Genomic DNA, 26,825 nt, shown 5'->3' with positions numbered 1-26,825 from the left:
GGAAAAAACTGTCAAGGGACGTGACGACGCCCTGGTGTGGGCATCAACAGGAAATGTGTTCCATTACCATTGGCCATCCTATCAAGGCAGCAAGAATGTGGCTTGGAACGGCTCACACTTTCTTTGCTGCCGCCAGACTCAACGGAGTATGTCCGTTTTACGTACATCGAGCTCCTTTGAGATTGGTGGTCTTCCCATCGTGCTTCTGGTCAATGACTGAAGAACAACGCAGTTCCTACCTCATGCACGCCAACCTCTGAGGACAGCCGAGATGCATCATGAACCTGCAGCAGCTGTCGAATAATCAGCCTTCTTGCCTTGGGGTGAGCTTAGTGGATTCCGGGTCCAGCACAGAAAGGCGCAATCCTTCTGGCCTTTGAGCATCGCCCAAAGAAGATCGTGGATCTTTTGGGACATCCTTCTGGGCTGCTCAAGCTTCGTTTCATCTCGAGGATTTGGTTTAGTTATCTCGGCGTCCTTTAACGCGTCACTTGGAGAATCATCGCCTTCAATTATCCCCAAATTCATAACCGCAGCTCAGAGGGAAATGGCCCCAAACACATCTGGCAAAACATCCCAGGTACCACAGGTCTGCCGAAGGGGCCATCAGGCTGATAATGACGGCAAAAGGATCCTGTCGCCGCGCCGCTCTCTGCCACTCTGGCACAAGACGCCTCAGTACCAGGCGTAAAAGCGATTTCAACGCAGTCTCGAAAGGAAGAGCTAGAACAGAGATACATCAGCCTTCTCGAAAAACGCGTCGAGTACCTGCAAACCCTCGTTGATTCGCACAATGCGGAAAAGGTTGGAGGACTGCTTCACCTATGTGGAAACGGACTTGCGTTGATAGCCTTTCTTTTAACTAGGAACTTCAAGCTCGGCTACAAAGAAAGCAGAGTGATAGGTCGGACATCACGCCGTCAAGGGTCAATAGAGGAGAAAACACCACCGACGGAAAGCCTTTGCTAGCCAAAGCTGAAGGAAGGTCTGAACAACAAATGGTTTGTTCTTGCATCTCACCACGATCTTGTCACGCTGGTGGATAGCGTTTTGTGACTCACGCCACTTTCACCTAGAACCCCGACCCTCCCGAAGTTTCAAGGTATGCATATGTCATGAGCAGATGGGATGGTAGAAGTGGAGGCCGCAGGGATATGGAAATTGGTCGCTGGAATGAGCTTGAAGGAAAAGCCCCGACGTCCAAACGAGCGTTCACTTTCCGCAGAGTGATGGATCTCACTGATGAGAAGAAATTCAAGTATTCCGAGGTGGATATCGAGTCTCGGGAACTTCGTGGCCTGCTGAAAAAGGTGATCGGAGACTCATACCCGGGCCAAAGTTGGGAAGGAAATACTATCAATTTGATAGCTCCCTTTGCGCCTGTTGTTCATTACTGGAAAGAGCTCTCTCGTGCAAGCAGAGAAACAGACGTCAAAGACAGCCTCGGAACCAAAGCAGCCAGGAAAGATCTCAGCAATCTCCTCGAGTGCATATCTACATGTACTGAGCTGGAGTCCTACTTCAAAACTCGGGAGTCAAACCTGGAGTCCCACACTATCACTTACCAGACTATCTGGACGTTGTTTCGCCCCGGGACGTTGGTCGTGGCGAGGCCCTTTATGAATCTACCTCAGGTGTTTGAGGTGAAGACATCTCCAGATCCGTGGGAAGACCGGAGGCTGAACATCGAATGCTGGGGTTACGATTGGAACGGTAAAGAGATAGTGAGAGTCACCTTTGAGTTCCCTCTCGAGAGATTCAGAGGCACCAAGGAGATCAGCTCCCTTTTCTGCTATCCCTTGGAGTTCTATAGAGATGAAAACGGGAATTTCGACCAATCCCTCCGCAACGAGCTGGTGAAGAGAGGTCAATGGTTTCTCGAGCTATGCAAAACAACAGGGGCCAAACAAATGTTTGAATACGACGGTCAAGCACTTTCTAGCAGGAGGAGCCTCGCCAGGACGAGTGTAAGGCATAACGTTCAAGGATGCCGCATTGAAGAATCTCTTACTGACATCCTATGCCATTAGCCTGATGCTGAAAGCAAAACGCCTTCCCTGTCTATGAAAGATGAGGCAGACTTGTCATTAGCTGCAGAGTATCTCATCCACAAAACGTTCAAGGCACGCTTCCATTCCTTTTCGGTTGAAACGGTGGATTGCTGATGTCAGTCTCTCCGATTTAGGTCAAGGGACGATATATTGTCGATGCAGCTGCCTATTTGCAGTTTGGTATGCAAGTTTGCGGTTGTGGGTACTGCGGAGAGATAGCTGACAGATGTGACAGGCCCTGGCATTCCATTACTGGGAAAGTATGAGCCCACAGACGTCGAACCTTTCAGTCATCCCCACGACGAGCAGGGTGTCGGAGGAGACGAGCACCAGTGTCTCCTATATCCACCCCGGATTCTTGGATATGCAACCCAACAGAAGATGTGGGCCCAGTTCAAGGTCCAAGACACGACGGCCGTGCCGACTGACCTCTCCACCGCGTTTGAGGACAAACTCGAATTGGATCGAAATGACAAGAACATGATCAAGGCGCTGGTAGAAAATCACGAAAGTAGCAAAGACGCAAGTCAAGCCCAGGTGAACGATATTATAGAGAGCAAGGGCAAAAATCTTGTTATACTATTGCATGGTAAAATCCATCATCGGGCCCAGGGCCGATAAACGAGATATCTACTAACAATTATTTCCTAGGTCCTCCCGGTGTTGGCAAGACTGTAAGTATGTGGAACTCGGTTGGCTTCAAGAGTGAGATTGGGGCTCGCTTCATGCCCCTAAATATCAGATTTTCTTTTGTGGAGAAGAGAACCCGAATGACTAGGTTGTCTGACTCCAGTGAGCAGCTTACTGCAGAAACCATTGCTGAGGCCACGGGCAAACCACTTTTGGTCGTCACCGTCGCTGAAATCGGTTTGGAAGCGTCAAAGGCAGAGAAAAGCCTGGAGCAGATATTCTATCTCGCCGGAGCGTGGGAGGCGATCCTTTTGATGTAAGGCTCCGGGAGCAACCTAGGACTCTCTGTTCTACTGATACTGAGACATCGTTAGTGACGAAGCGGACGTCTTTCTCGAATCGCGTTTCGTCATGGGTGATACCAACAGAAACGCCTTAGTCTCAGGCAAGTGATACTCCCCGCGAGACCAAATGCCGCCATCGCTGATATAAAACATCAGTTCTGCTCCGAGTGCTGGAGTATTTCGAAGGAGTCATGATCCTGACGACCAATCGCATCACCTCTCTTGATATCGCCGTCCAGTCGCGCATCCACCTCGCGATCCGGTATACCGACTTGACCAGGGAGCAAAAGATCAAGATCTACAACATCTTCCTGAGCCAGCTCATCGCTGAGGGCAAGGTGGACACCGATGGCATTGACGATTGGATCAGATGGGTGGGGTGCGAGGCGGAGGTCAACGGTCGCCAGATCCGCAACATCGTGTCCTCGGCATACTTACTAGCACGCAGCCGCACCCAGCATAGAAATCTGAAGAGGGACGATTTGCAGACGGTCAACGGCATCATGAAGAAGTTCCAGAAGCAGTTGGAGACCTTAACAGTGGCCGCAAGAAAACAGAACGAGGGACAGTTGCCCCCCTAAGACATACTGGAGATATTGGTATCTTCTGAACCCTGACAATTTTCCAAGCCTCGTTGTTCCAAGGGAAAACATAGCTCACCTATGATATGTTTCGAGGGTGATGCCGCCCTCAGTGATCTCCACTGCCTCCCAGTAACGAAGTTTCTGGGGTGTACTGGATCAACGGCCATATTTCGCATCCTACCGTATTCACAGATAGTTTGTAAAGGCGAGATCTCATAATTTGTTAAGCAGGGTCTAACTTCATTAGTCGGACAGGTCACAGTTCCTATCAAGATGTTACAGGTCTGACGTGACTTCCGATACGATTGATCAGCCTTGAACCTTGACAACTGGCCATCGACCGGTATTGTCAACGTTGTCAAGCTCGAGCTGGGACGCGTATTACATCACAACATAAGGATTACAAAGGAGTAAAGCCTAATCGGTCGAGGTTGGAATCCTTCAGAGGCTCCAAGTTGTTAATCGTATTGTTGTCACGGGCACCATGTGCTGCTCAAGCGGATACTGATGCGGATGGCTTCATCGTCATAACAAGCACATATGCAGTCAGTCCAATTATCCAAAAAAGGAAAACGATAAATGAAATACACTTGTCCTTCCTCGCCTGGTTCCAAACTGACCATCGTGAAATAGTAATCTATCCTGGAAACCTGAAGTCTTATAATGTCAGCTACTAGTACTCGCCCTCTGTTTGAAAGGGTCTTGGTTGTCTGTTCCCGTTCCTCTCGTCCGGCTCTGCCAGGAGGATTCGCATTCATTCCTCAGCGACTCTTTCGACGTGATACTCCCCGCTCTGTCGATGCTGCTACGGCGAACATGTCTGTGGCCAATACCTCTACGGTTTTGAATGCCATTAAACATGATTATGCCGAGTTGAAGGAACACTACGAAAACATCCTCGGTGCACAGGACACTGACTCCAAGATACATTGGCAGAACCAGTTCACGTGTGAATTCGCCCCACACTCGCTCGGAGAGGAGCTCGTCGTCTATCCGGCCACGGAGCGGCATCTGGATCAAGGGGGTAAGGAGATGGCTAACAAGGATCGCAAAGAGAACCTCAAGGTAGGTCGCATTTAACAAAATCCAGCATAATCTCAGACTTTGACCAAAAGGTAACGCGAAAATATAGGTCAAAGAACTCTTGTACAAGTCCCAGAAACTCTCGCCGTCGGACCAAAGCTTTGAACTGACCATCATGTCGCTCTGGTCCGAGCTAATACAGCACGTCCAGGGAGAAGTTTTCCACAATCTTCCGGCTCTCGAGAAGACCTCGGCAGAGGGTGATTCGCAGTCTATGGCGAGCAGTTTCGGAAGGACGAAGATGTTCGGCTCCACACGTAGCCACCCTTCGGCCCTAGACAAGCCTCCATTCGAGACGGTGGCGGGACTGATGGCAGCACCCTTGGATAAACTGAGGGATCCTTTCCGACAGTTTTCGGAGTAGTCGCGCCGAAAAGAAATTGAAGGGATTACAGATCCATTATCTCTCTGGTAGGGCTTTGAGGTGGCATGCAAAGTTTGGACAAATATGGAAAAGCCCTTCATGCCGCCATGAAATCAATATTGATGCCTCCAATGTATCCAGAATGGAGTTCGAGCCGGATGTTGCAGACGGTAGTAAAGATTATGTAGTGGAAGTCCTTCCCAACCCGCGCCTCCTCTCGTCCGGCCTTGTCTATGCGGGAGACGGGATTGTTAGAGAGTGATTGAAAGGTACGGCGTCTTGGCGTTGTCACAGAGAAACGTGATCGTAACACCGAAATATATGATACGATATTCCCATGATGGATACGACTGAAACGTACTCGGTACTTGCAACGAGGCTAGCGAGGCTAGCCCAGGGGTACTGTGTATTTGTGGGGCTCTTTTAACGGATTCCAAATCCGGAGCCAATAGAAAGTTAATTTTGTCTTGAGGTGCTCAGTGTCTGGCACGTCCATAACTACTCCTATTTGCAAAAGACAATACCGAGTAGTTGGTGGACAATCGACGATGATTTTTAGGTTGACGTGATATCTGGAAGGCTGAATTTTCAACGTCCGCGTTGGACTTCGGTGTCTGATTTGTCAGGGTCTTCGAACCCGGGAGTTTCGACGAAAACGATCTCGGTGCCTCTGATAGTTGTGATTGCACACCTGGCCGAGGTCGTGAAGTACTCATGGTCGAACCGACGTCGAACTTTGAGCCAGTAATGTGATCGACAAAGGTAGCGTTCCCAGTGGCTATGAGGCCCAGAACAGGATCAATGTTGTCACCGAGGCCGCTTTGCGCCTCCTCCGCTGGGCCGCCATGGTCGGGACTCTTACGAGTCACGTTTCTCAACGTCATTGTGAGGCGAGACAATTCTGAGGGTTGAAAATGTCGACAGCCGTACTCGAAGTCTCAATGAATAGCTAGGCTGAAGATGCGCCCCAAGGAAGGTTCACATCAGGCTGAAGCTGAGGTGGTAATCCACATTGGAAGCCGTGCATATGACCTAGTCCACCGGAGATGTTGCTTGGATCTAGAACATACCTGCCTCGTACAGATATTGTCACGGGTGCAGGGCAGCCGAGTATCTAGCCACTAGCTTGCTATCTCCCACCGACTCCAACGCTTTCCTAGCAGCTGAAAGGCGTTGGCGGAATCTGGTAAAACGGCGCAATGCGCCATTTTCGTGATTTTCATCTTCAATATTTCCAGGCCTAGAGCTTAGAACTTAGCAGCTGTCTCCAATCATGACTCAAGAATATACCGACCATTTTGAGGTTGAAGAGCCGACGGATTCGGCTACATTGGAGCAACTAGTGCTTTACAGTGAGCTCGACCTTAGGCTGATCGAGAAATGTGCTTCCTATCAAGAACTGAGGTGATCGCCGAGCCAGTCTATGCACAAGGCTTTCGTCAAGCAGTCCAGCGCCTCAGATAGGATCAGACGCCGAGCGATCCAGGTGTACCGCCTCCACCTCCGTCTCCATGTCCACCTGCTAGTCGGCTAGCGGGTTCTGTCGCACCCATCGCAATTCTCAACAGCACGTCAACCGCAGATGTGGTGACAAGAGTGTTGGACTCGGCTCTCGTGTCGCTGTATCTATATACGAGTCCAAAGTGGCAAAAGACTACGCAGCCGCGGTTACAGCTACGTCTGCTGCAACAAAGGCTGAATATCGAGCGGAGAAAGAGTTCGAAGTGAAACAAGGAGCGGTCCAAAGAGGTGGCGAGCGGCGCGATCAGTTCTTCATATGGGGACTGCAGGCTGCTACGACCTTTGCGTTTAACCGCATGAAGAAAATAAAATGATGACAAGACGAACGAAGCTGAAGAGCATCTTGGGATCTTGTACCACGGTGGAGAGCGGGACAGAGTGGCATGCAAAAGACAGGGTGCCAGTAACGTGTGCTTAGTTGCCAACAAAGGCGAGGCTACTTGGACTGGTTTCCAGTGTCGACACGTTCATTAACCATCTCGGGAGGCGAACGGGGGTTGCTGTGGCATGTTGCAGTGCTGGAATTGAATTGTGCAGCAGAAAGCTCAGGCAGTGGCCCCGGGAACGAAAACCGTGACTTAGCACATCTGGGCCTTATAGCGAGTGTGGTGAGTGAGGTGTCACTGGTGTGAAAGTTGAGGATGTAATATCGTACTGAGTACCGAGTTACCTCGCGAGCCTCATAGCTAAGCGAGTGAAGTCAGCACGTGACCTTGCCGTCACTTTATGGTGCCTGCCAAGAAACGTGTAAAGACGCGACCTGCGACATGTCGCGAGGCGGTTCCTTACGCGTTACCTCTATTTTCCTTAATTCAACCTGGCAATGTGATGTCTCTTCAAGAACGATGCCAATGACGGGCTCTTCCTTCCTATACACTATACACACGGCTGCTTCCTCCCTGCCTTGCCGCCCCAGCTTTTCATGCAACTCTGCTCCTTCACTCTTGTCCTGCGCTCCCCGACCAGTGCATTGAGATCTCCAAAGTCCTTTGTCAATGCTATCATGCTTGCCCGGGCAGCAAACAGACATGCATCCTTAACATCCAACGAGAAGAAACAATCTCCCTTGCAGTTCAATTCCTCTGCGGTCAACGCTCCCCGGGAGTCTTCATCGGGTTCTCTGAAAAGAAAGCTGGATCGGAGCATGAGCACCTCGAGCACCTTGGGATCTCTCCATCAGCAACCCTGGTCCGATGAGAACGTACCCCCGAACTTTGTCGACCTCGACAGTGTCGAAGACCAGTCTGACGTCCGATACCCTGATCTTCATTCTATAGATCCTGTGTCTTATTCCTCACTCCCTCCAGTCCCAAAAGGTTCCCCCACCGCACCCGCCAGCAGCACCGAAATCCCGTGGTCGTCATCCCCGGCGCATCACTATGAAAACCCAACCACACGGAAACTGCCACAAGATATACCGGAGCCACGACCAGTGGGTCCAGCCAAGAAAAGAGCTCTCCCGGCATCATTCACGTCACAAGTCTCACCAGCATATCGGGATGAAGAAAGCAGCAAGTGGCGAGATAATGCCAATGCCAATGGCAAGGACTTCAGCAGATTTGATAGATTCAGTGCACCAAAACAGTTCCAGAAAGCAGGCAGCCGTGACAAGGCGTCCCTAGCAATGTCGGACATGTTACACAAACCGTCATTTGCCCGTCATCGAACAAATGCGTCACTTTCAAGATCCTCGTCTGACCGCACGACTCCATCGTCCGCGGAGCCTGCTGAACCAGGAACGGCAACGTTTGACAGAATCGTCCCGGAACCTTTCTTAAGTGACGAGCAGAAGGCTGTTATGAAGGCAGTAATTGACGAAGGCAAGAGCGTGTTCTTCACCGGGTCTGCTGGTACAGGAAAATCGGTTCTTATGAGGGCGATAATTTCCAAGTTGAAGCACAAATACAGGAAAGACCCTGATCGGATTGCAATCACGGCGTCGACAGGCTTGGCATCGTGCATCTTAGAGGGACAGACGCTACACAGTTGGTCGGGCATTGGGCTTGGAAAGGAGCCTGCGCCTGAACTGGTCAAAAAAATCAAACGCAACCAGAAATCGAGACAGAAATGGCTCCGGACCAAGGTTCTCATCATTGACGAAGTATCCATGGTTGACGGTCAACTTTTTGATAAGCTCGAGCAAGTGGCGCGTACCATTCGAAACAACGGTCGTCCATTCGGCGGTATCCAGTTGGTTGTCACTGGAGACTTTTTCCAACTTCCCCCTGTGCCCGACAAGAATTCTTCGGCCAAGTTTGTCTTCGAAGCAGTAACGTGGAACACCTGCATTCAACATACGATTCTGTTGACCCATGTCTTCCGCCAAAAGGACGAACAATTTGCAAAGATGCTCAATGAAATGCGGTTAGGCAAGATGAGTCCTGCTACTATCCGAGAATTCAAGTCACTTTCCAGACCCTTGGATTTTCGTGATGAGCTTGAGGCGACTGAGCTGTAAGTTTTTCACTCCGCAAAAGGGCAGCACACTAATAATGCACAGGTATCCGCGCCGTGAGGAAGTCGAAAATGCCAACCAGAATCGCATGCGAAAACTGTCTGGCCAAATCATGACCTTCAACGCTGTTGATTCGGGCATCGCCGAGCCTAACACGCGAAAGGCGTTGCTCAACAACTTTATCGCTCCTGAGGTGTTGGAGCTGAAGAAAGGCGCGCAAGTCATGCTGATCAAGAATATTGACGGGCAGCTTGTCAACGGGTCCCTTGGAATCGTCCAATCCTTCATGGATGAAGGTACGTTCTTCACCTACAAGGATGATGAACCTACTTTTCTCCTAGCGCACGAGCCCGATGACGGCGGCGATGACAGTGAGGTAAAGGCGGCGCGTGAGAAGATTCGGGAAGCTAGATTGAAGAACTCGACCACAGGCAGCGAGCCTAGAAGGTTGTGGCCCATGGTTAGATTCAATCTACCAGACGGAACTTCAAGAAGTATGCTTTGCTGCCCGGATGAGTGGAAGACAGAATCCCAGAGCGGCGAAGTCCTTGCGAAACGCGTTCAAGTCCCTCTAATTCTCGCATGGGCTCTATCGATTCACAAAGCTCAGGGCCAGACACTTACTCGAGTCAAAGTGGATCTCGGCAAGGTTTTTGAAAAAGGCCAAGCCTATGTGGCATTGAGTCGAGCGCGAACAAAGGAAGGGTTACAGGTGCTTCGGTTTGACGAACGGAAAGTCATGGTGCATCAGAAGGTGTTGCAGTTTTATTCCAAGCTCTCTGGTCACGAGACGTTGGGGAAGAAGGGCGTCAAGAAAGAGTCGATAGACGAGGATGACTTTGGAGATGAGTTTACGGTCGAGGAGATGCTCGAGGCTGAAAAGCAGATGTTGAGAGCCGGCGCGATGTAGCGAAGTGGGCAGGGCAATGTGGAGAGAAGTCGACGTACCCAGCGAGGCCAGTAATTACTGAGCGAGCACCCCAAGACGATGTGGACCGGAACGTGCTGAGACAGACTTCTAGTTGTGACCCAGAGGGCCATTGCACTGACATGAACAAGTCTGTAGATATTAGAGGTAGAGCACAGTCTATGACAGTCAATAATGAACCTCCGATGTGCAGACTATGGACTATTGACTATTGACCATCGACGACCCGTACTGGGTATGATGGATGCTCGTGTGAGATGATGACGAAAGAGGAAACACCCAACTTGACTTTTCGGCAAGCACAGACTCGAGTCGTCAGGCATTGATTGCACTGACAAGGCACTCACTCAGCAACAACGTCCTCGATCCTCGCAGGTGCCCAAGGACGTCAACCTCTCATCACTTCAGATCTTGTACTTGTCCTACTTACCTTACGCCATCTCGAACAGCATGGACATCTAGATCTGTTTCGCTCCATCTGCGGCACTCCTTTGCTCCCCTTACCATGGCATCCGACTTTGTCGGCTACACCATCTTGGTCACGCTCCAGAATCCTCCGCATGCCCAGGTCCAGGGTGTCGTGGCCAATGTCGTCAATCAGAAGCTCTTCTTGCACAATGGTAGGCTCTAGCCTCGTTCCGGCTCGCTCTGCTGACCCTGCGCTGCAGTACTGCTATGGAATGGCCAGCGGCTCCCCTCATACGCCATTGAGTCCTCCGCCATCGCAGACCTCGAAGTGTCACCTTCCCAACCATCCACCGTCGAAGAGGAGGAATTGACTACACCAGTCGCCCCTGTTGTTGCCGAACCCCAGAAACCTCTGTTCGCCTCAGCCCTGAGACAGCAACAAAATGCGCCCGCGTTCGTCGACCCCGCCATCATCAGCTACACAAAACCGCCAGCCAAAATTGCCACAGTGCCGGCAGTCATTCAGCAACCGCAGCCAGTGTCTCCGATCATGATTGCTGATGGGGTTGTGAGCAGCCCGTCTATGCGCTGGCCACGCAACGGCAACATGGGCAACAGTTCCGTATCTAGTATCGCTACGGCTGTTCCTAAAATGGCTGAGAAAAGGGACACTCCAGCCAGTGCCACTCTTACAGAGCCATTTGATGCGTTGAGTCTGGGGAACAATGTTGCCGGTCCAAATTCGACGCCAGCGGCCACCAATCAACAGAAGACGCAACACGTAGCGTCACAAACCGGCCCAGGCATCATTGACATGAAAGATATCAATAACGGCCCTCTAAAAGGTCAGAAGAAAGCAGGAAAAGGCAAGGGCTGGCGCCAGACTCCATTTGTAGAGGAAGTACCTCGACAACCTAGAAAGAAGGGTCAGAGGGGTCGGAAAACCGCCGAAGAGATAAATGGCTGGGCTACCGAAGATGCCACGGACATCCAGGATATGGGTGATTTTGACTTTGAATCAAATCTATCTAAATTCGACAAGCGGCGTGTCTTTGACGACATCCGGCAAGCAGACACCACGGCGGAAGCTGACCGGCTTGTGAGCTTCAATCGCAGGGCTCGACCTGGTACCAATGGCGGCCGAAACCTGCACTTCACCGAAAATGTTCTGGACGCCCCAGATGGAAAGGACAAGGATAGGTGGAAGAGCGAAGCTGGGGAAACCGAAGATGAGTCGATCGGGGGAGAGGGCCATTATAGCAGCGGCCGAGGGTCTAAGAGAGCCGGCTCTCGACGGCCGCTTGGTTCGAGAAAGGGCAGTGTCATACCCCCACACATTGATCGAACAGAATCGCCACGGCCTTTGACGCGGATCCAGACCTCGTCGCCCCTCAATGGATCAGTGTCTGGCATCCGTGGGACCTTTAAACTTCTCAACAACAAGCCCTGTCATTGCCTGTCACCACTGCAGATGCTTGAGATTGAGCAACTCTGCACTTCGGAACTTGGCCTCACCGAAGACATGCTCTCGGAGAATGCAGGACGGAGTATAGCAATGGCGGTGTTCAAGATTCCCGAGGTTAGAAGTGTGGTGTTTCTAGTGGGCAACCACAAATCCGGTGCTAGAGCCATCTCCGCAGCCAGACATCTGCGAAACCGAAGGCTTAGGGTTACCATTGTCATCCTTGGGGGCGAGCGTGAAGAACTTCTTCTGGAGGTGATGAGAAAGCAGCTCAGCATTTACAAGAAGGGCCAAGGGTACGTGGATCGCTGGGATGAATATCAAACCAAAGCCAGTGCAGGCGGCCCTACCCCCGATGTGGTTGTGGATGCTCTGCTTGGAGTGCACGCCACATTCGAAGAACTGCGGACGGATGATCAAGCAACTGTCTTGGAGATGATTCGTTGGGCCAATCGCAGCTCTCTCGTCCTCTCCATTGATGTGCCTAGCGGCTTATCTGCCACTTCAGGGCTATTGACGGAAGTCGATGGGCAGCCGCTCGTTATGAACAGTAAGCATATCGTCAGCCTGGGGGCACCGAAGACGGGTCTGGCACATGGCATGGCTCTGGATGGAGGCGTGGAGCCTACGTGGCAGGTCTGGGTAGCTGACATTGGCATAACGGCTGCGGCGTGGCAGAAGCACGGGTCTCGCAGGAAGCACGGGACAGATTTTGGGACGGAGTGGGTTGTCCCCGTCAAGTATGTGGTGGGCGCCTCAGGCTGAGGCAGAGTATACGGCGGTGCTTCTTGGTTGGGGTTCGAAGGACGCACGAGAGCTGGAGGAAGTCATCTATGTCTGTTATCTATTCGTTGCTGCGTTCAAGCGATGGGCCAAAAGCATATGGGAGGGGCATAAAGTGGATTGCTTTTGCTTTGGTGAAGACATTGTTCATCTTTTCTTACTTTTTCAGCGCCTGCCAGACAGGACGGGATTTGCTTCTTCAACGAGTCTTTGCTCCAACGGAAGCGCTTCCATCGACAGCTTTGCTCGAGCCGTCATTCGCTCCCAGACCCGTTCGACTGTATGAATATAGGAATATATCATTTCTCTCATTATCGGAATCTTTGACCACCGCCCTTTTCTCTCGAAAATCCGTAAGACAATAAAATTAAATAAATAAAGAAGTCATGTGTCAGAGGCCATGACTACTAGAAATCGGATTAAACAGATAATAAATAAACTGCCTATCTTAACCCGTCAATCAGATCAGAGGGCGACTCGATTAATTAATTGACAGGTCTATGAGCCTTGCGTCTGTAATATTCTTTTTCACGTGTTTTATTTCGTTCGAATTATAGAGCATAACATAGCATAGCATAGTATAACATGGCATAACATCGTAATGTGCGACGAGGCGAGGCGATTTGGGCGATGTAGGGTGAGACGAATGTCTGCGGGTTTTCTGTGTCTCTCCTCTCGTCTCTTCCCGTCTCCTCCCCTCCCATCCTGTCCCATTCTCTCGCCGTTTCTCTTCTCTTTGTACTGGCGAGTCCGTGATCAACAGTCCCTGATCCCCCCTCCCCCTCTCCTAGTCCCTTTCGGCACATCTTCCGTGTGCGGCTGCGACGCCGGGGTTCTTATATACACTCTCTGTGTCTCCTTCTCTCGCACGCGCGCGAACGTTTCTTTGACATCGTATATTAATGTTTCGCCCATTTCCCCACAGACGCAATGCTCATCCTATCTTCCTCGGTCTTGATCCATGTTGTTGCATTTTCTCCGGCCGAAACCTTAGCAGCGATAAACCATCAACTCCCCGCCTTCCTGAAAAATACAAACGATCAAAATGAGACAAACTGAGCAGTCGGACGCCTCGAAACCGGAACCCGTCATGTCACGGCGTAGCAGGATAGCCCAGTTCCTTCATCCTCTGGTACCACATCTCCTTGAACCGCCCGTGGGCCAACCTGTGCGACTTGTCCGTCGTGGCGCGGATGTAGTAGCTCAGCATTTTGTTGCATCTCAACTCGTTGGTCTCGTAGAAGTTGACGATCCAGCCGCGGCCGTCGCTTGCGTCCAGGGCCTTGACGTCGCGCGGCTCGGCCACCCGGATGCTGAAACGGCCGTAGATGGTCACCCCGGAGCCCGGATTCGTCAGCGCCTCCATGCCGTCCTTGGTGCGACGGATCGCGCTGTAATACGTCAAGTCGGTACTGTAGCCCGGGAGCACGTTGAGTTTGTCCGTGATGGCGTAGTGCTGGAAGTCCTCGGTCGCGTACTCAGCATTCAGATCGACTTTGAAGTCTCTGGAGAGAGCCATGTAGTCGACCGCCTTTGGGTCCGAGGCGGGGATGTTGACCACGTTCGTGATCAGTGGGTTCAGCCGGGCCATCAGAACCGGGTCCGAGCACATCTTGAGGGCCAGATCAAAGCCGGCCTCCAGCACATCTTGGGGCGACTTTCCCTCTGGCGGGGCGGGTAGGAGGAGGTCGGTGATCCAGCCAGATTTGAAGGTTGTTTGCATGAAAGACATGGTTTGTCGTTCAACGCCGGATTTATGTCGGGTAGGTAGTGCTCTGTCGAGAGTGCGCTGGACAGGGGACTCGTTTGCAGTGAAAGAGAGATATTGCTGTATGGCCCTGTAGGATGCCAGTCGAGTCCGAGCGAGCGGAGTCCGAGCGCTGCAAACGAATGGACCGACTTTCGAAGACACCGAGTTCTGGCACTTTGCTTTGTACAGACAGCAATCACCCCCACAGCCCGCGCAATATGTCGTTGCACAAGAGCAGAAGATGTTGACACCGGCAGCAACAATTGTGAAAGAAGAGCGTCGTCGTCGCCGCCCCCCCGGATTTCAATCAACTTTGTTTTGGCGGAGGGATACGAGGTAAGCGTCGGCGATTAAGGGAGGCAACTGGCCGCCCCCAAAGATTGACCACTGGGGCCACCAACGAAGTCGCTTGAGTAGTTGTGATGGGCGTGGAGAATGGAGTAGAAATGGCGGCGGGTAGGCAGGTCAAATAAAGACGGAGTAATATTATATTCTTGTTCACGGCTTCTGGAACTATGCATCTCAGCCTTTAGGGTGCTTCAGCCGCAGGGCAGCCACGGCAGCCTGAACGTGGAATCGAGGTGCTTATGTTCTGATTTGCGCACGGTGAACCTTATGGGAGGATGGTGTAAAGGGGCCCCAGCCAGCCACGGGCAAAGGGTGCCAGGTGGGGGATTAAGTGAGTAAAAAGTGAGATGCAAGTGAGATGGAAGTGAAGTGAGATCTCAAAATATCCCGCTTCTCCCCCCAGCTCCCGCTTCACTTACTCTCTTAACCCTGTACTCTCCTTCTTTCACTTCTTCCATCACCACTACTGATGTTACCATTATCGCCACCGCTACGGCTACTCACTGCCACCGCTTGCCGACTCGTCTATCGCTTCCTTCTCCTCATACCATGGATCTTTGTTCGCAGCGAACAGTGCCTCCTCCAGGCGAAACAAACAACCACCACGGACTCTTCACCTCCTTTGACTCAATTCCCTCCGCTTTGTCTGCTGATATGCACATCACTATTAAGATAAAGCCCCTTGTCTTCTAATGCCTCCAATCCTCGCCCCTTTGTTGGTCCTCGATACTATTTAAAGCTCGAGCGAGCCCCCCGTCGAAGATTAGGGTCAAAACAGGGAGGCTACCAAGGTGAGAGTAGGACTCGATTCGAAACTGACATCGCAACCAATATTGGCCACACCCTACAAAATGTCCGACTCTGACAGTTCAGCCGGGGCGTTTCCCTTGACCTTCGGCATTGAGATCGAACACCTCTTCGGTATCAACATGAATATCATCTCATCCGACCCAGCATATGAGATGCTACTTCCACAAGACTGTATGCTTGAAGCTAACCGTGACAATCTTATAGGTTACGACCCGAAGCATAAGAGCCATACGGGCCTTCTTCAGGCCGTCAAAATTCTGCGTGAATATGGGGCCAGGGTCAAGATTCAACTCTCCCAGGAGGGTGATGGGTCCTTTGACATGTTTTCTAAATGGAACATGTCACACGATGGCTCTGTTAAATTCCCTGCTCATCCCATCCAGCTGCGTGAATGGTCCGATGATAAGATCAGAGACATGGCAGGCTGGCAGTTCGCTGGTTTGGAGCTCATTTCTCCTGCGCTGAAAGTCCCCGACCTCGACTCATTTGGCTTTCAACCCAACGGGCTCGTTGAGCTCGCGGCTTATGTGGCACTACTAACAAAGAACCACCCACCAGATGCCCCTTACTTTTTCCTATCCGGTCCAGAAGTCGCGGGCATTCACGTTCACATCGGCTTACAACCACAACCCCAAGGCCAAGTTGAGATACCTGTCGCATTTCTACAGCATCTCGCCTTCATTTGCCTAGCATTCGAAGATACGATAACTTTGCTACACCACCCCCACAGACATGGGTACATCGCTTCGTATGCTCGCAACCACGTTGGAACCAATCGATTCGTGGGAAAGTGGCCGCCCGGGGACTTCCCGCGCCATTGTTGCAACCAAGGGCCCGCGTTCTTGTGCGAAGATGCGTTCCTTCGCATTTTCCGAGCTAGCGACCGCACCGAACTGGTCGAATTGTTGACTACCAGAAGTGGCAAACCTTTCATGCAGACTGAGTTCTTTGTACGCGAATGCTTTGTCAACTTCTCCAACTGTGTTGAGAACCTAGACCGGTCTTACAAGCGCACTATTGAATTTCGACAGCATCATGGGACCCTGGCCTTTGAGGACCTCTCCCAGTGGGTCGTCTTCGTAACGGCTCTAGCCCGGGCGGCCGAGCGTAAAGCGAAGGAGACTCCACGAGATGATGGCACCCAGCCACAGGCAGTTATACGAAAAATCGAAGCTGCTCGTGCTCGTGGACGTGCTAGTATGAATGTCGAAGAATCTGGAGTATTGGGAACGGCGCATAATGTACCTACATTGCACGTCATGGATATTCCTCCTGAGAAACTCTGGGAGGACACGGCATTCGACATTGACGCCACGACAACCATTGTTCAGGAAGCGTCCAAGTACCCAGACTTATTCCAAGAGGGTAAAAAGCGATCACTCAAAGAGCTGTTTGATCTGCTAGAACTCCCCCTCGACGTGAGACAGTACTGGTGGCAACGCGCCAAGACACTCCAAGCCGAATGGGCAACCAATTGGCAAGGGCTGTCGACTTGCCAGCCCGACGATTCTTGCTGGTCTGAGCCTGTGAGGGACTGTGAAGGCTGGGCTGACGGTGAGTTGGACATCCCACCCTGGAATGTTGACGCCGCTGGTGCTGGCGGTGCTCCTCATGATCCTCTACGTCCTCCCCAAGCAGGTGACTCCCCCATCTACCCCGTAGATGCAGAATTCGATGTCGACATGACGGGTACGGAACCTGCGCCAACTGGAACCCGGGCAGGACCCTTGCGCCGACGGTCCTGTCCATAGGGGCCATTATCAATCATGCCTCGTCTCCTTTGGAGAACTTTCCACAGGAAACGTAGAGGATAAGAGTCGATGCGAGGAGGAACGGTGAAGTCGGCTTTGAAGAAGGTAAGTTCGTGACAATGTACGGGGTACGCAAAAAGGGCAAAGGAAAAGAAGAGAGGGGGTGATAAACACCAAAAAAATGGCTCAATAAGGGTTGTTCGTTGTCGGGTAGGATATTTGATTACAGTTACAAGGTAGGTTAATGGGGCGTTTCCAATCTCATGCACCTAGAGATAGATAGTATCTCACCATGAATCGAAATTCCCAAACCCGCCTCTCACTCCCCCTTTCAGCTTTTTCCGCACTGGTTCCTCAGGCACATTATCGACGAACTCGATAATCTCGTCCTCCTCTTCGTTGTCGTTGCTTTTGCCTTGCTTCACCAACTCAGAGGCCCTGAGATACTTCCCGACCTGTCCGGGTGCACTGCCCGAATCGACCGTGCCGTCATCTCGTATCCTCTTCCCCGTCCACGTCGTGCGGTCTTCGTCCACACCACCACCACCTCTTCCTAGACCTCTTTCAGCCCTTCTTTCCGATTTCTCCTTCTCGCCCTGCTCGGCCTCGTTCTTCTGCTTCCAAAACTCCTCGAACGGATCAATCAGCACAACCGCATCAAGGATCTTTATTTCCTCCTTGGGCCGATCGCTGCTGTCCACGGGCGCGTTTTCGAGTCGTTTGAGCGTTTCCATCGATTGATTATCGTCATTCTCCACGACACGTCCGAAGATGGTGTGTTTGTGGTCCAGGTGGCCCGCGGGCCGATATGTAATGAAGAATTGCGAACTGTTTGTGTTCTTACCTTTGTTCGCCATGCTCAGCACGCCCCTCTTATCGTGCTTCAGGGGCCCCTCGAGCTCGTCATTGAAGGGTTTGCTCCATATGCTTGTCCCTCCTCGCCCTGTCCCCGTCGGGTCTCCAGACTGGATCATGAAGTTGCGGATGTTGCGGTGGAAGATGATCCCGTTGTAGTAACCTTTCTGCGCGAGTTTGATGAAGTTCCACACCGCTTTGGGCGCGTATTCGGGGTTGAGTTCCAACGTCAGGGGCCCGAGGGTGGTGGAAAGCCTGACATAACCTTTGTGTTTGACGCGCCGGGGTTTTAGAATGTATTCTTCGTCAGTCATCGTCGCCAGAGCGTTGGAGGTGTGCGGTGTGAGGCCGGTGGAGGTGAAGGAGGCTGCGGCTTGGCCGGTTGTGTGCCGGGTCGCATTGTAAGGTGCTGGTTTCGATGACTGCGCTGTGGAGGTAGTCTTCTTAACGGGGTTCCTCGACATCGATGTTGACAGGGATTTGTCCTCTTGTAACGGCACATTCGCTCGCTCCGCTCTGGCTTTCGCGACCGCCTGTTTCGCCTTCATTATTTTCAGGTCCGCGGCACTACCCAAACTAGCTGTGTTGATCGACGCTTCCTCCTTAGGGATTCCTGAATCTTCCCCATCTTTCAAGTACTTGAACGAGCTCAGGTTGCGTGACTCAATGTTCTGCGGATCCTGCAACGAGATCATATCCTTTCTTGAGAACTCCTCGTCCGAGACTAAGTCGCGCCACATCTTGGCCTTGATATTCAATCGCTCGACGGTGTCGTATGCGAATACATTCGCCGAATCGCCATGACGGACCGCAACGATGTGAGTATTGTCCGTAAACACTTTGAATGTGACTGGGTCGACATATTCATCGCTGTCATTCTTCGCAAAGTTCAGCTTTATGAGGTCCTGCTGTTTCAGGGGCTTCCCATTCGTCGGGTTCGTGTCATGTTTCAGCAGCCAGCGAAGGATGTTCTCGTGGTCAAATATGATGCCCTCGGGCGTGCAGACGGGTGTGCTGAAAGGCTGCAGGCTTAGAGCGCAAAAGTTGAAGGGCAGTCTCTTGAAGGCGGCATGGTGGGAGGTGTCAGTACGCACGCCGGCGCCTGCGCTGGCTGAGTAGGCGTCGGAAGAGGCCCATTCGGAGTGAGTGATCTAGTAGAGAATTGTTAGTCTCGGCTGACGACTTGATGTTTGCGGAGTGCTCATACGTAGAGTTTATCGGTCCCTGAAGAAGCTCGTCAGCATGCTGAGGCGAGCGAGAGGAGGCAATCTGACCTTTCCCCATGTCTAGTCATTTGACAAGAGTCCTCGAGTGCTTTGATGTTGAGGATGTCGAGTGGCTGTGGATGGACCGACTAAAAGTCGAGTTTATGGAACATGGACCGGACGACGGAGAAACAAACATCCGCCCAAAACTTACCATGTGAATCGTGGTATCCGACTCGCCGCCTTTTATTACTGACTGCATCGGCTAAATCTAGAACACAGTAATATCGTCGATGGTTTGCGAGTAATTGACTGGGGCTATCCGCTAGTGTTGTGTCTGTGTGGCTGTCTCTAAAACTGGGCAGGTGGAGGCAAAGTGAGTTAGTCATTCTATTCTATAAGTTTTGTCTAAGTCTATCGTCTCCATCTTGACGCCTGTGATCCGACCAAGTTCAAGGTAGAAGGCTATCTTGGGATGCCAAGATATTTGAGATATTCCGCCGGCCCTGAAGAATTCCATATGTCCTTTTCGGCTTCAATAGCAATCCATACGAGGCCCAGCATAGCCGCAGAGTTTGCGCCTGCTCCTCTCTCAAGGCCACTGTGCCGGCGGGGAATCAGGCACATCCACTCCTTGACCAGGATCACATTGTAGTCAGTGCCTCCGCTGGCTTGTTCATGGCTTTGTTGAACTTTTCTGAGCAACTTTTCGTAGGCTTTGACAAGGATGTTTGCGTCCACGTCTGTTGGAAGTCGAAGAACGAAGTGTTTGTGAGGCACATTGGGTATATTGTCAGTAACATTTACTGTCGATTCAACTGTGTTTGGGAAAAGCTGGAAGCCCAGCTCCCGCTCGTCTGGGTATGGCCAAAGTTGCATATGCTTATGCCCTTGGCTAGATCCTGATTCGAAGCCGCAATTGTAGATCACCATATACTGCTGCTTGAAGTGCTTCAAGATTGCCCAGGCAGCAGATAAGTCGTTGCGGTCAAGGCCGTCTGACTGTGGTGCAAAATGCCTTGTAATGACTAGCAAACTAGGTCGATAGACACTGAATTTGTTCAAAATCAGAAGGTGCGATGGCCCGACTGCTGAGAGAATCTCTTCCGGGTTCGGATTGAGGAATGGATTATGCCCCTGTCCCGTCTTCCTCTCAGGCGCATCTGATGGGGTGATGGGCTTGCGGCGCAGGTGAGGCACGAATTGAAAATTGAGCTGCGGTTGTCAGGTCCGATCGAATTTGGAAGAGCTGGTGACTTGCTATTCTCTTTGTTGGCCTAGCGGAGGCCGAACAAAATCACTTACTTTGAATCCTTGGTCTTCCAGAGTCTCAGCCGTTGAAGGCTCGTAGATCAGCTGTCCTTTAGCCACCTGGTCGTCGAATTTCGCAAGTGAAAGTTCTTCTAGGTCAGGTGGAAGTGGCGCCGAACCTCTAGCATCTGACAGCTCGCCATTATATTGTAGACTGCCTTCATCCATTTGATCTCCTGCTCTCAATTGCGAAAATCAGATTAACATCTATTTCGACAGTCTGATAGCCCTTGTCAGCGGTGTGATGGCAAATATCATTTAAGCTATGATTGATACTCTTCACATGCAGGCTAGGAAGCAAATTGAGAGGAGAGATCCCGCGCTTAGGTCACTGATGGTGCAAAAGAATAGAGGAAGCGGCCGACTCGACGAAGCTCGAAATGAGAATGGGACCTCCGAGATCTAAGGGCCAGTTCTGACAAGGTAATGAAACAATACCTTGAGAGGTTGCAGCGCGTGCAGTTGAGAGTGTGAGAGTCGATGTGCTTGGCGCAGAACAAATACTTTGTGTATCGGTAGGAGAGAAGGGCGCGGATCATGGTGAGAATGAATACTTTCGATACTTCATCTCAACTACACCTCCTGGTAGTTAATGCCAAGAATGCTTCACCGTATATATTGACTATCCCTGATTGGGATATAGTCTGGAGCTCTCCTGTAGACTCGTTCGAGAACATTTTATTTTTCTGGTCCGTGTCTGCATTAATTCTATTGCTCGTATCATCTTCCATCTTCGCGTGCTGCAGTCTTGGGATTTCTCTTCTTTTCCTTCATTCTTCCTTCTTCCGGCGTCGCGATGGCCTTCTCTCGCTCGGTTGTTTCTCTCCTGCGCACTTCCCGGCACATTGTATCCCCCGCTCGAGGTGTTAACCCTGTCAACAGAGTCTTTGGCCATGACAGATTCGCTGCCAGAGCATATGCTACCGTTTTCGAGCGGACCAAGCCTCATGTGAACGTTGGTCTGTGGCGAGCCTGTTCCCCTTGTTCCGGTTTCTTCCTCTGACCTTTTCTCAGGTACGATTGGTCACGTCGATCATGGAAAGGTAGATTTCTCCCCCGTTGTGGTCGAGCCCTCGGCTTATCATGGCGCTAGACAACCCTCACAGCAGCTATCACGAAAAGACAAGCGGACAAAGGCCTAGCACAGTTTCTCGATTATGGCAAGATTGACAAAGCTCCGGAAGAGCGAAAACGTGGTATCACAATCGCAACTGCGCATATCGAATACGAGACCAGTAACCGCCACTATTCGCACGTCGACTGCCCCGGTCACGCTGATTACATCAAAAACATGATCACTGGTGCTGCTCTTATGGATGGTGCTGTCGTGGTGGTTGCCGCAGGTGATGGACAGATGTGAGATACATCCTCCTTGAAGCCCATGCCTGAGATTGACTTTGCGCAGGCCTCAAACACGAGAACATCTCCTATTAGCGCGTCAGGTCGGTGTCCAAAAGCTTGTTGTTTTCGTCAACAAGGTCGACACTGTTGAGGACCCTGAAATGTTGGAGCTTGTCGAAATGGAAATGCGCGAGCTGTTGTCCTCGTACGGCTTCGAAGGGGACAATACCCCTATCATCTTTGGTTCTGCTCTATGTGCGCTCGAAGGCACCAGACCCGAGATTGGTGTCGAAAAGATTGATGCTCTGCTGGAGGCTGTCGATACCTGGATCCCAACCCCCGTCCGAGACACTGAAAAGCCCTTCCTCATGTCGGTCGAAGAAGTCTTCTCCATCGCAGGAAGAGGCACTGTCGCCTCAGGTCGCGTTATGCGAGGCGTGTTGAAGAAGGATAGCGAGGTTGAGATTGTGGGTGGTCGTGACGAGGTTATCAAAACCAAGGTTACAGACATTGAAACATTCAAGAAGTCCTGCGAAGAATCAAGAGCTGGTGACAACTCCGGTCTTCTCCTAAGAGGCGTCAAGCGAGAAGACGTCAAGCGTGGAATGGTGATTGCCGTTCCCGGGACTGCCAAGGCACACCAAGAAGCGCTTGTGTCGCTGTACATTTTGACCGAAGAGGAAGGTGGCAGAAAGTCAGGTTTCACTGAGAACTACAAGCCACAAGTCTACATCCGGACGGCAGATGAGGCGGCACAACTCAAGTTCCCTGAGGGCACTGAGGATCCAAGCAAGATGGTCATGCCTGGTGACAATCTCGAGATGGTTTTGAAGACACACCACCCAGTGGTTATGGAAGCAGGTGAACGTTTCAACGTGCGAGAAGGTGGACGGACGGTGGCGACTGGCCTTATCACCCGAGTCCTGAAATAGGTCGGGTAATTCTCCAGGTGCAGAAGCAGACAAGAGGAGGGCTACCGCTAGCACTGACGCCTTGGAGCTTTGTATCAAAATGTGTCATGTCTTCATCGTGTCAGAATTTTGGAATGTACATTTTGCCAGGGATTTCGGGTCACAGACTGGGACGATCATGACCGAGGGCATTGCAACAATTGGGGAGTCCGATCTGGGATGGAAGAAGCTTGCATATACCAACCTCTCAACTTCAATTCCAAAAAGTGTTTAAACATGCTACCTAGTCGGGAATGGAGATTCCCATCGCATCATCCGCTCTCAGCTCCGTCTATCGCCTTGCTCGTGAAGTTGCTCAAACACCCGGCACCTCTTTCACTCATGATCAAGTCAACCCATTTATCTACTTTATCTTGACTGCCTTCCACTTATCCCTCAGCTACCTTTGTTCTCTTCAGGTGTTAGCATTTGAGAACTCCATCGGTTGTGTCTTGCTCAGAAGCCGTCACGGCTTGCCCCTCAGAGGAATCGAGGAGCTAACCACTGTACTAGTTTCAGGATGTGCCTTCTGCTTGCTTCTTTGACCCTAAGGACCGATTTGCTGTACCGCATCGTCGAGCATTCATTGCCTTGATTAGGTGCCCCCTGCTGCGTATACCACAAATAATTAGCCGCGAGCTCGGCCTCAGCCCCAGCAAATCGGGTCTTCAGCCTGGTCACGTGTAGTAGACTGGCCCTCTGGGACTCGCTGAAATAACAACCTCGCACGGCGATAGAAGGCAGATTCTTGTCCTAAACATTCTGTCGAGGTTCGCATTCTCTCGCGCAACGCGTTCCGGATTACACAGCCATCACCGAAAAGGCGTTTAAGCACGAGTCAGTTGAAATAGCGACCAGTTGGGCTCGGGAACACAAATACGCCTTGAAGAGGCTAAGTTTTGCCTATTGGATGTATGGCTATTATATCATACTCACCGGCCGCCTCGGAATCTACTTCTGTCAGTCTCCGTTACCGCTTCGCCGCTTCACTTGAGTCCAGTCTGGAATTGCTCAATTTTGGCTCAGCATCGCTCAAAGTCCACCGAAGGAGAGGTTTGCAGCCAATGCCAGCTCTTTCAGAGACCTGCGCTAACTTGTATCATTGTAAAGCAATTTCACATATCCCGACGGCCAGCCATCTTCGCCGTTCCGTGCGACGATCATGACCATTATACTGTCTCTGGCGACCTTGCCGACAACGCGGTTGCGGTCGTCTTGTTCTGGTGGTGGGGGAGTTGGGTATTCACAGCCAAATCCTGAAACGCCCGGACGCCGGCCTGTTGCTGTTAGTGCTTTGATCGAGAGCGATGATGCGGGGACACGTTGGCCATCGACGTAGATTTCCAGGATAGGATTGAAATCGTCCCTAAATCCTACTTCCGCAGACAGCGAACCTTCAAGTGACACAATCAAGTTGCCATCTTGAGCTGGGGTTGTGTTGCACTTTGTGACTGACAATTTCGGTCGCGGTTTCCGCAATACCTGTTCTTGTTTCGGTATCTCATCCGATTGTAAAGGGGGCGTCAATGGCGGCACAACTCTCCTCTTGCTGCTCTGCTCATATACATAACCCGCTTGGAGCAAGTTGAAATCATTATAAGCCTTACTTAAAATCGTCAAACCTATAGGCATCTTGGAGTCCTCCAGAATACCCATCGGCACCGTCAAGCTTGGTATGCCTACGTGCCGCAATGCGCGATTGCCATGGCTATACTTGACCCCATCTGTCCAAGCGTGTTTTGCACTCTTGTCTTCAACGTCTGCGTCGGCACGGGCAACATCGCCTGCGGCGGGAAAAGCAACGAAATCGTAGTTGTGATCCGACATCCAACGCTCGAAGAATTGGACTCGGATTTGCTCAAGAGCGCTAACGGCATCCTCAAGATGAGGAACGTCGTAGATGGCGCTCTTGCCTGGTCTGGTTGACTTGGGACGATCGGCAACATAGCTTGCCAACTTCGCCCAATGGACGGCATTGGCTGGCTCGGTAAACTTGACTTGAGGATTATCCCGAGGCAACTGAGGAAAGATCTTTGTCGGATCTACTTGGGTCAAAGATTGGATGAAGGGATCGTGGTTGTTCTGCAGGAAATCTTCCCAGGCATGAGCGATGAGAAGCCCCCGCTCGGTGGCGTTCCAGTCGTCCGGGAGATGGGGGAGAGATGATGGTACATTTCGATTGTCGGGCTTGCGCAGCATTTGTTCGTATATAGGAAAGACTGGGAGGTCTGGAATGATCTCGACGCTTGCACCGGTGGCTTCAAGGTCCGCTCTTGCCTGACACCACAACGGTTCGATCGCTTGAGAGACATATGGTCCGCTGTCGTGCTGCTTGAGGTATATTTGCGGAACTGCGATTCGCTTTCCCTTCAAATATCCGGGATTTCTAGGAATCGTCAAAGGCGCATACCATGGACACGGTGGAAGTTGGATAAAAGGTTGATCTCTCCAGAAGTCACCAGCGGTCTCAGGATCCTGGCTGGTAAGTACATCCACCAGGACAAACATGTCGTCCATGGTGCGTGTATGAGGAACAACAACATCGCAAGTTGGATACAGCGGCCAATTGCCGCGAATTGATATGACTCCCCGCGAAGGGGTATAAGCCACTAATGCGTTGTTTGAAGCAGGAGAACGGCCAGATGACACTGTCTCTTCGCCCATACCAAAGGCAGCAAAAGATGCTGCAACAGAGACGCCACTCCCATTCGACGACCCGGATCCAAAAGCGGCAGGGAGATAGTTCTTGTTATAGGGGCTCTCAGCTCGACCGTATACCCCACGAAGCATTCCGCCATATGCCATGGGGCACATGTTCGTCCGACCTAGCAAGACTGCACCAGCTTCTCGCAGAGCTCTAACGGTGAAGGCATCTTCATTGGCGATGAGGTTCTCGAAGGCTTCCGAGCCGCTGGCTACTGTCATTCTCCGAACTTTGTAGCTGTCCTTAACTGTGAAAGGGATTCCTTCAAGGGTGCTATAGCCCTGTCCAGCAGCACGACGATCGTCAGCAGCGGCTGCTTCTTCGAACACATTCTCGTTGATCAATGGAATTGAGTTAAGGACAGTGTTTCTGCAGTCATAGGCACTGATGCGGAGGAGATACTTGGCAACCAGATCGACTGATGTCAATTTCCCGCAAGAAAGGGCTCTCTGCAAATCGGTGATGGTCGCGTCGACAATATTGTCGTCCGATGACATATTCTTTGGGCTCCTGAGGTGGGTTATCTTTCTGAGTCTTGAGTCACGAGAGGATCAAGTCGGAAGAACTTGTTGAAAAGGTCCTATCTCTGCGGAATACGAACTTAAGGAACCCATGCACAACCAATTCTAAGACATTGCAAGAATCAAGACAAGGACATTACACACCTGCGTTAAAAGCTGGATGAAGATTGCGGGCCACGCGCAACAAGATGCAACTGGATCGTCTCCCTGAGCTTATTTTTCCATGCTCACCACATGTCCTGCTCTATTACTTGATAAAAACACACCGTATACGGTATGGAACAGCGATATGGGGTTGATATCCACTGTCTGTAGGATCCAGACTGAATGCTTTTGGGAGTTGAGGTTGGAAATTGAGAAAACCTTCGCGGTTTGTCTAACCGTTTTCGGAAGGTCCTGCCGACGCGGCCCCTGAATAAGAAATACTTTGAGACGCTGGACATTTGCGTGGTGGGATTGACTTTCAGCGACAATGCTGCCTTTTAATGTTCTGAAGTGTGGAGAAATGGGTTCTATTGCCGCTGTGCGAGTAGCAGCATGCATCCCACGTCGGCGTCGCGGCTTGGTCAAAATATATCTTGTCTGATTTTCTTAGCAAATAGAGTCCAATCCAGATCACCCTACCGAACGATAAGTAGAATTCGAGCAGTGACAACAACAATACCG

The 26,825-nt window shown here is 51.3% G+C and overlaps 10 protein-coding genes across 10 annotated transcripts; 6 read left to right on the top strand and 4 right to left on the bottom strand.

Annotated features, from left to right (window-relative positions):
* Positions 1-1,115: 1,115 nt before the first annotated feature.
* Z519_08783 (uncharacterized protein) lies at positions 1,116-3,606 on the top strand (the record flags this gene model as incomplete). Its single annotated transcript, XM_016766511.1, has 7 exons — positions 1,116-1,967; positions 2,031-2,153; positions 2,271-2,640; positions 2,703-2,725; positions 2,852-2,997; positions 3,056-3,096; positions 3,182-3,606. 7 exons carry the CDS (start codon positions 1,116-1,118, stop codon positions 3,604-3,606), a joined length of 1,980 nt encoding a protein of 659 aa, XP_016617669.1.
* Positions 3,607-4,425: 819 nt separating this feature from the next.
* Positions 4,426-5,056, top strand: Z519_08782 (uncharacterized protein; the record flags this gene model as incomplete). The annotated part of the gene is made up of 2 exons (XM_016766510.1): positions 4,426-4,674; positions 4,742-5,056. 2 exons carry the CDS (start codon positions 4,426-4,428, stop codon positions 5,054-5,056), a joined length of 564 nt encoding a protein of 187 aa, XP_016617668.1.
* A 2,524-nt stretch (positions 5,057-7,580) lies between these two features.
* Positions 7,581-9,942, top strand: Z519_08781 (uncharacterized protein; the record flags this gene model as incomplete). Its single annotated transcript, XM_016766509.1, has 2 exons — positions 7,581-9,031; positions 9,078-9,942. The coding sequence occupies 2 exons, from the start codon at positions 7,581-7,583 to the stop codon at positions 9,940-9,942; spliced, it is 2,316 nt and encodes a 771-aa protein (XP_016617667.1).
* Positions 9,943-10,465: 523 nt separating this feature from the next.
* Z519_08780 (YjeF family domain-containing protein) lies at positions 10,466-12,595 on the top strand (the record flags this gene model as incomplete). The annotated part of the gene is made up of 2 exons (XM_016766508.1): positions 10,466-10,580; positions 10,629-12,595. 2 exons carry the CDS (start codon positions 10,466-10,468, stop codon positions 12,593-12,595), a joined length of 2,082 nt encoding a protein of 693 aa, XP_016617666.1.
* A 1,111-nt stretch (positions 12,596-13,706) lies between these two features.
* Positions 13,707-14,345, bottom strand: Z519_08779 (uncharacterized protein; the record flags this gene model as incomplete). The annotated part of the gene is made up of 1 exon (XM_016766507.1): positions 13,707-14,345. One exon carries the CDS (start codon positions 14,343-14,345, stop codon positions 13,707-13,709), a length of 639 nt encoding a protein of 212 aa, XP_016617665.1.
* Positions 14,346-15,562: 1,217 nt separating this feature from the next.
* Z519_08778 (uncharacterized protein) lies at positions 15,563-17,272 on the top strand (the record flags this gene model as incomplete). The annotated part of the gene is made up of 1 exon (XM_016766506.1): positions 15,563-17,272. One exon carries the CDS (start codon positions 15,563-15,565, stop codon positions 17,270-17,272), a length of 1,710 nt encoding a protein of 569 aa, XP_016617664.1.
* Positions 17,273-17,559: 287 nt separating this feature from the next.
* On the bottom strand, positions 17,560-19,411 carry Z519_08777 (uncharacterized protein; the record flags this gene model as incomplete). The annotated part of the gene is made up of 3 exons (XM_016766505.1): positions 17,560-19,278; positions 19,335-19,351; positions 19,402-19,411. 3 exons carry the CDS (start codon positions 19,409-19,411, stop codon positions 17,560-17,562), a joined length of 1,746 nt encoding a protein of 581 aa, XP_016617663.1.
* A 386-nt stretch (positions 19,412-19,797) lies between these two features.
* Positions 19,798-20,811, bottom strand: Z519_08776 (uncharacterized protein; the record flags this gene model as incomplete). The annotated part of the gene is made up of 2 exons (XM_016766504.1): positions 19,798-20,547; positions 20,638-20,811. The coding sequence occupies 2 exons, from the start codon at positions 20,809-20,811 to the stop codon at positions 19,798-19,800; spliced, it is 924 nt and encodes a 307-aa protein (XP_016617662.1).
* Positions 20,812-21,439: 628 nt separating this feature from the next.
* On the top strand, positions 21,440-22,916 carry Z519_08775 (elongation factor Tu, mitochondrial; the record flags this gene model as incomplete). The annotated part of the gene is made up of 4 exons (XM_016766503.1): positions 21,440-21,602; positions 21,658-21,686; positions 21,737-21,999; positions 22,049-22,916. The coding sequence occupies 4 exons, from the start codon at positions 21,440-21,442 to the stop codon at positions 22,914-22,916; spliced, it is 1,323 nt and encodes a 440-aa protein (XP_016617661.1).
* A 1,107-nt stretch (positions 22,917-24,023) lies between these two features.
* Positions 24,024-26,135, bottom strand: Z519_08774 (uncharacterized protein; the record flags this gene model as incomplete). The annotated part of the gene is made up of 1 exon (XM_016766502.1): positions 24,024-26,135. One exon carries the CDS (start codon positions 26,133-26,135, stop codon positions 24,024-24,026), a length of 2,112 nt encoding a protein of 703 aa, XP_016617660.1.
* Between the last annotated feature and the right edge of the window lie 690 nt (positions 26,136-26,825).

Source organism: Cladophialophora bantiana (genome assembly GCF_000835475.1).
Source record: "Cladophialophora bantiana CBS 173.52 unplaced genomic scaffold supercont1.13, whole genome shotgun sequence".
Classification (NCBI taxonomy): Eukaryota; Fungi; Ascomycota; class Eurotiomycetes; order Chaetothyriales; family Herpotrichiellaceae; genus Cladophialophora; species Cladophialophora bantiana.
The sequence above is the reverse complement of the archived record's forward strand: the minus strand, read 5'-3'. Positions and strand labels throughout refer to the sequence as shown.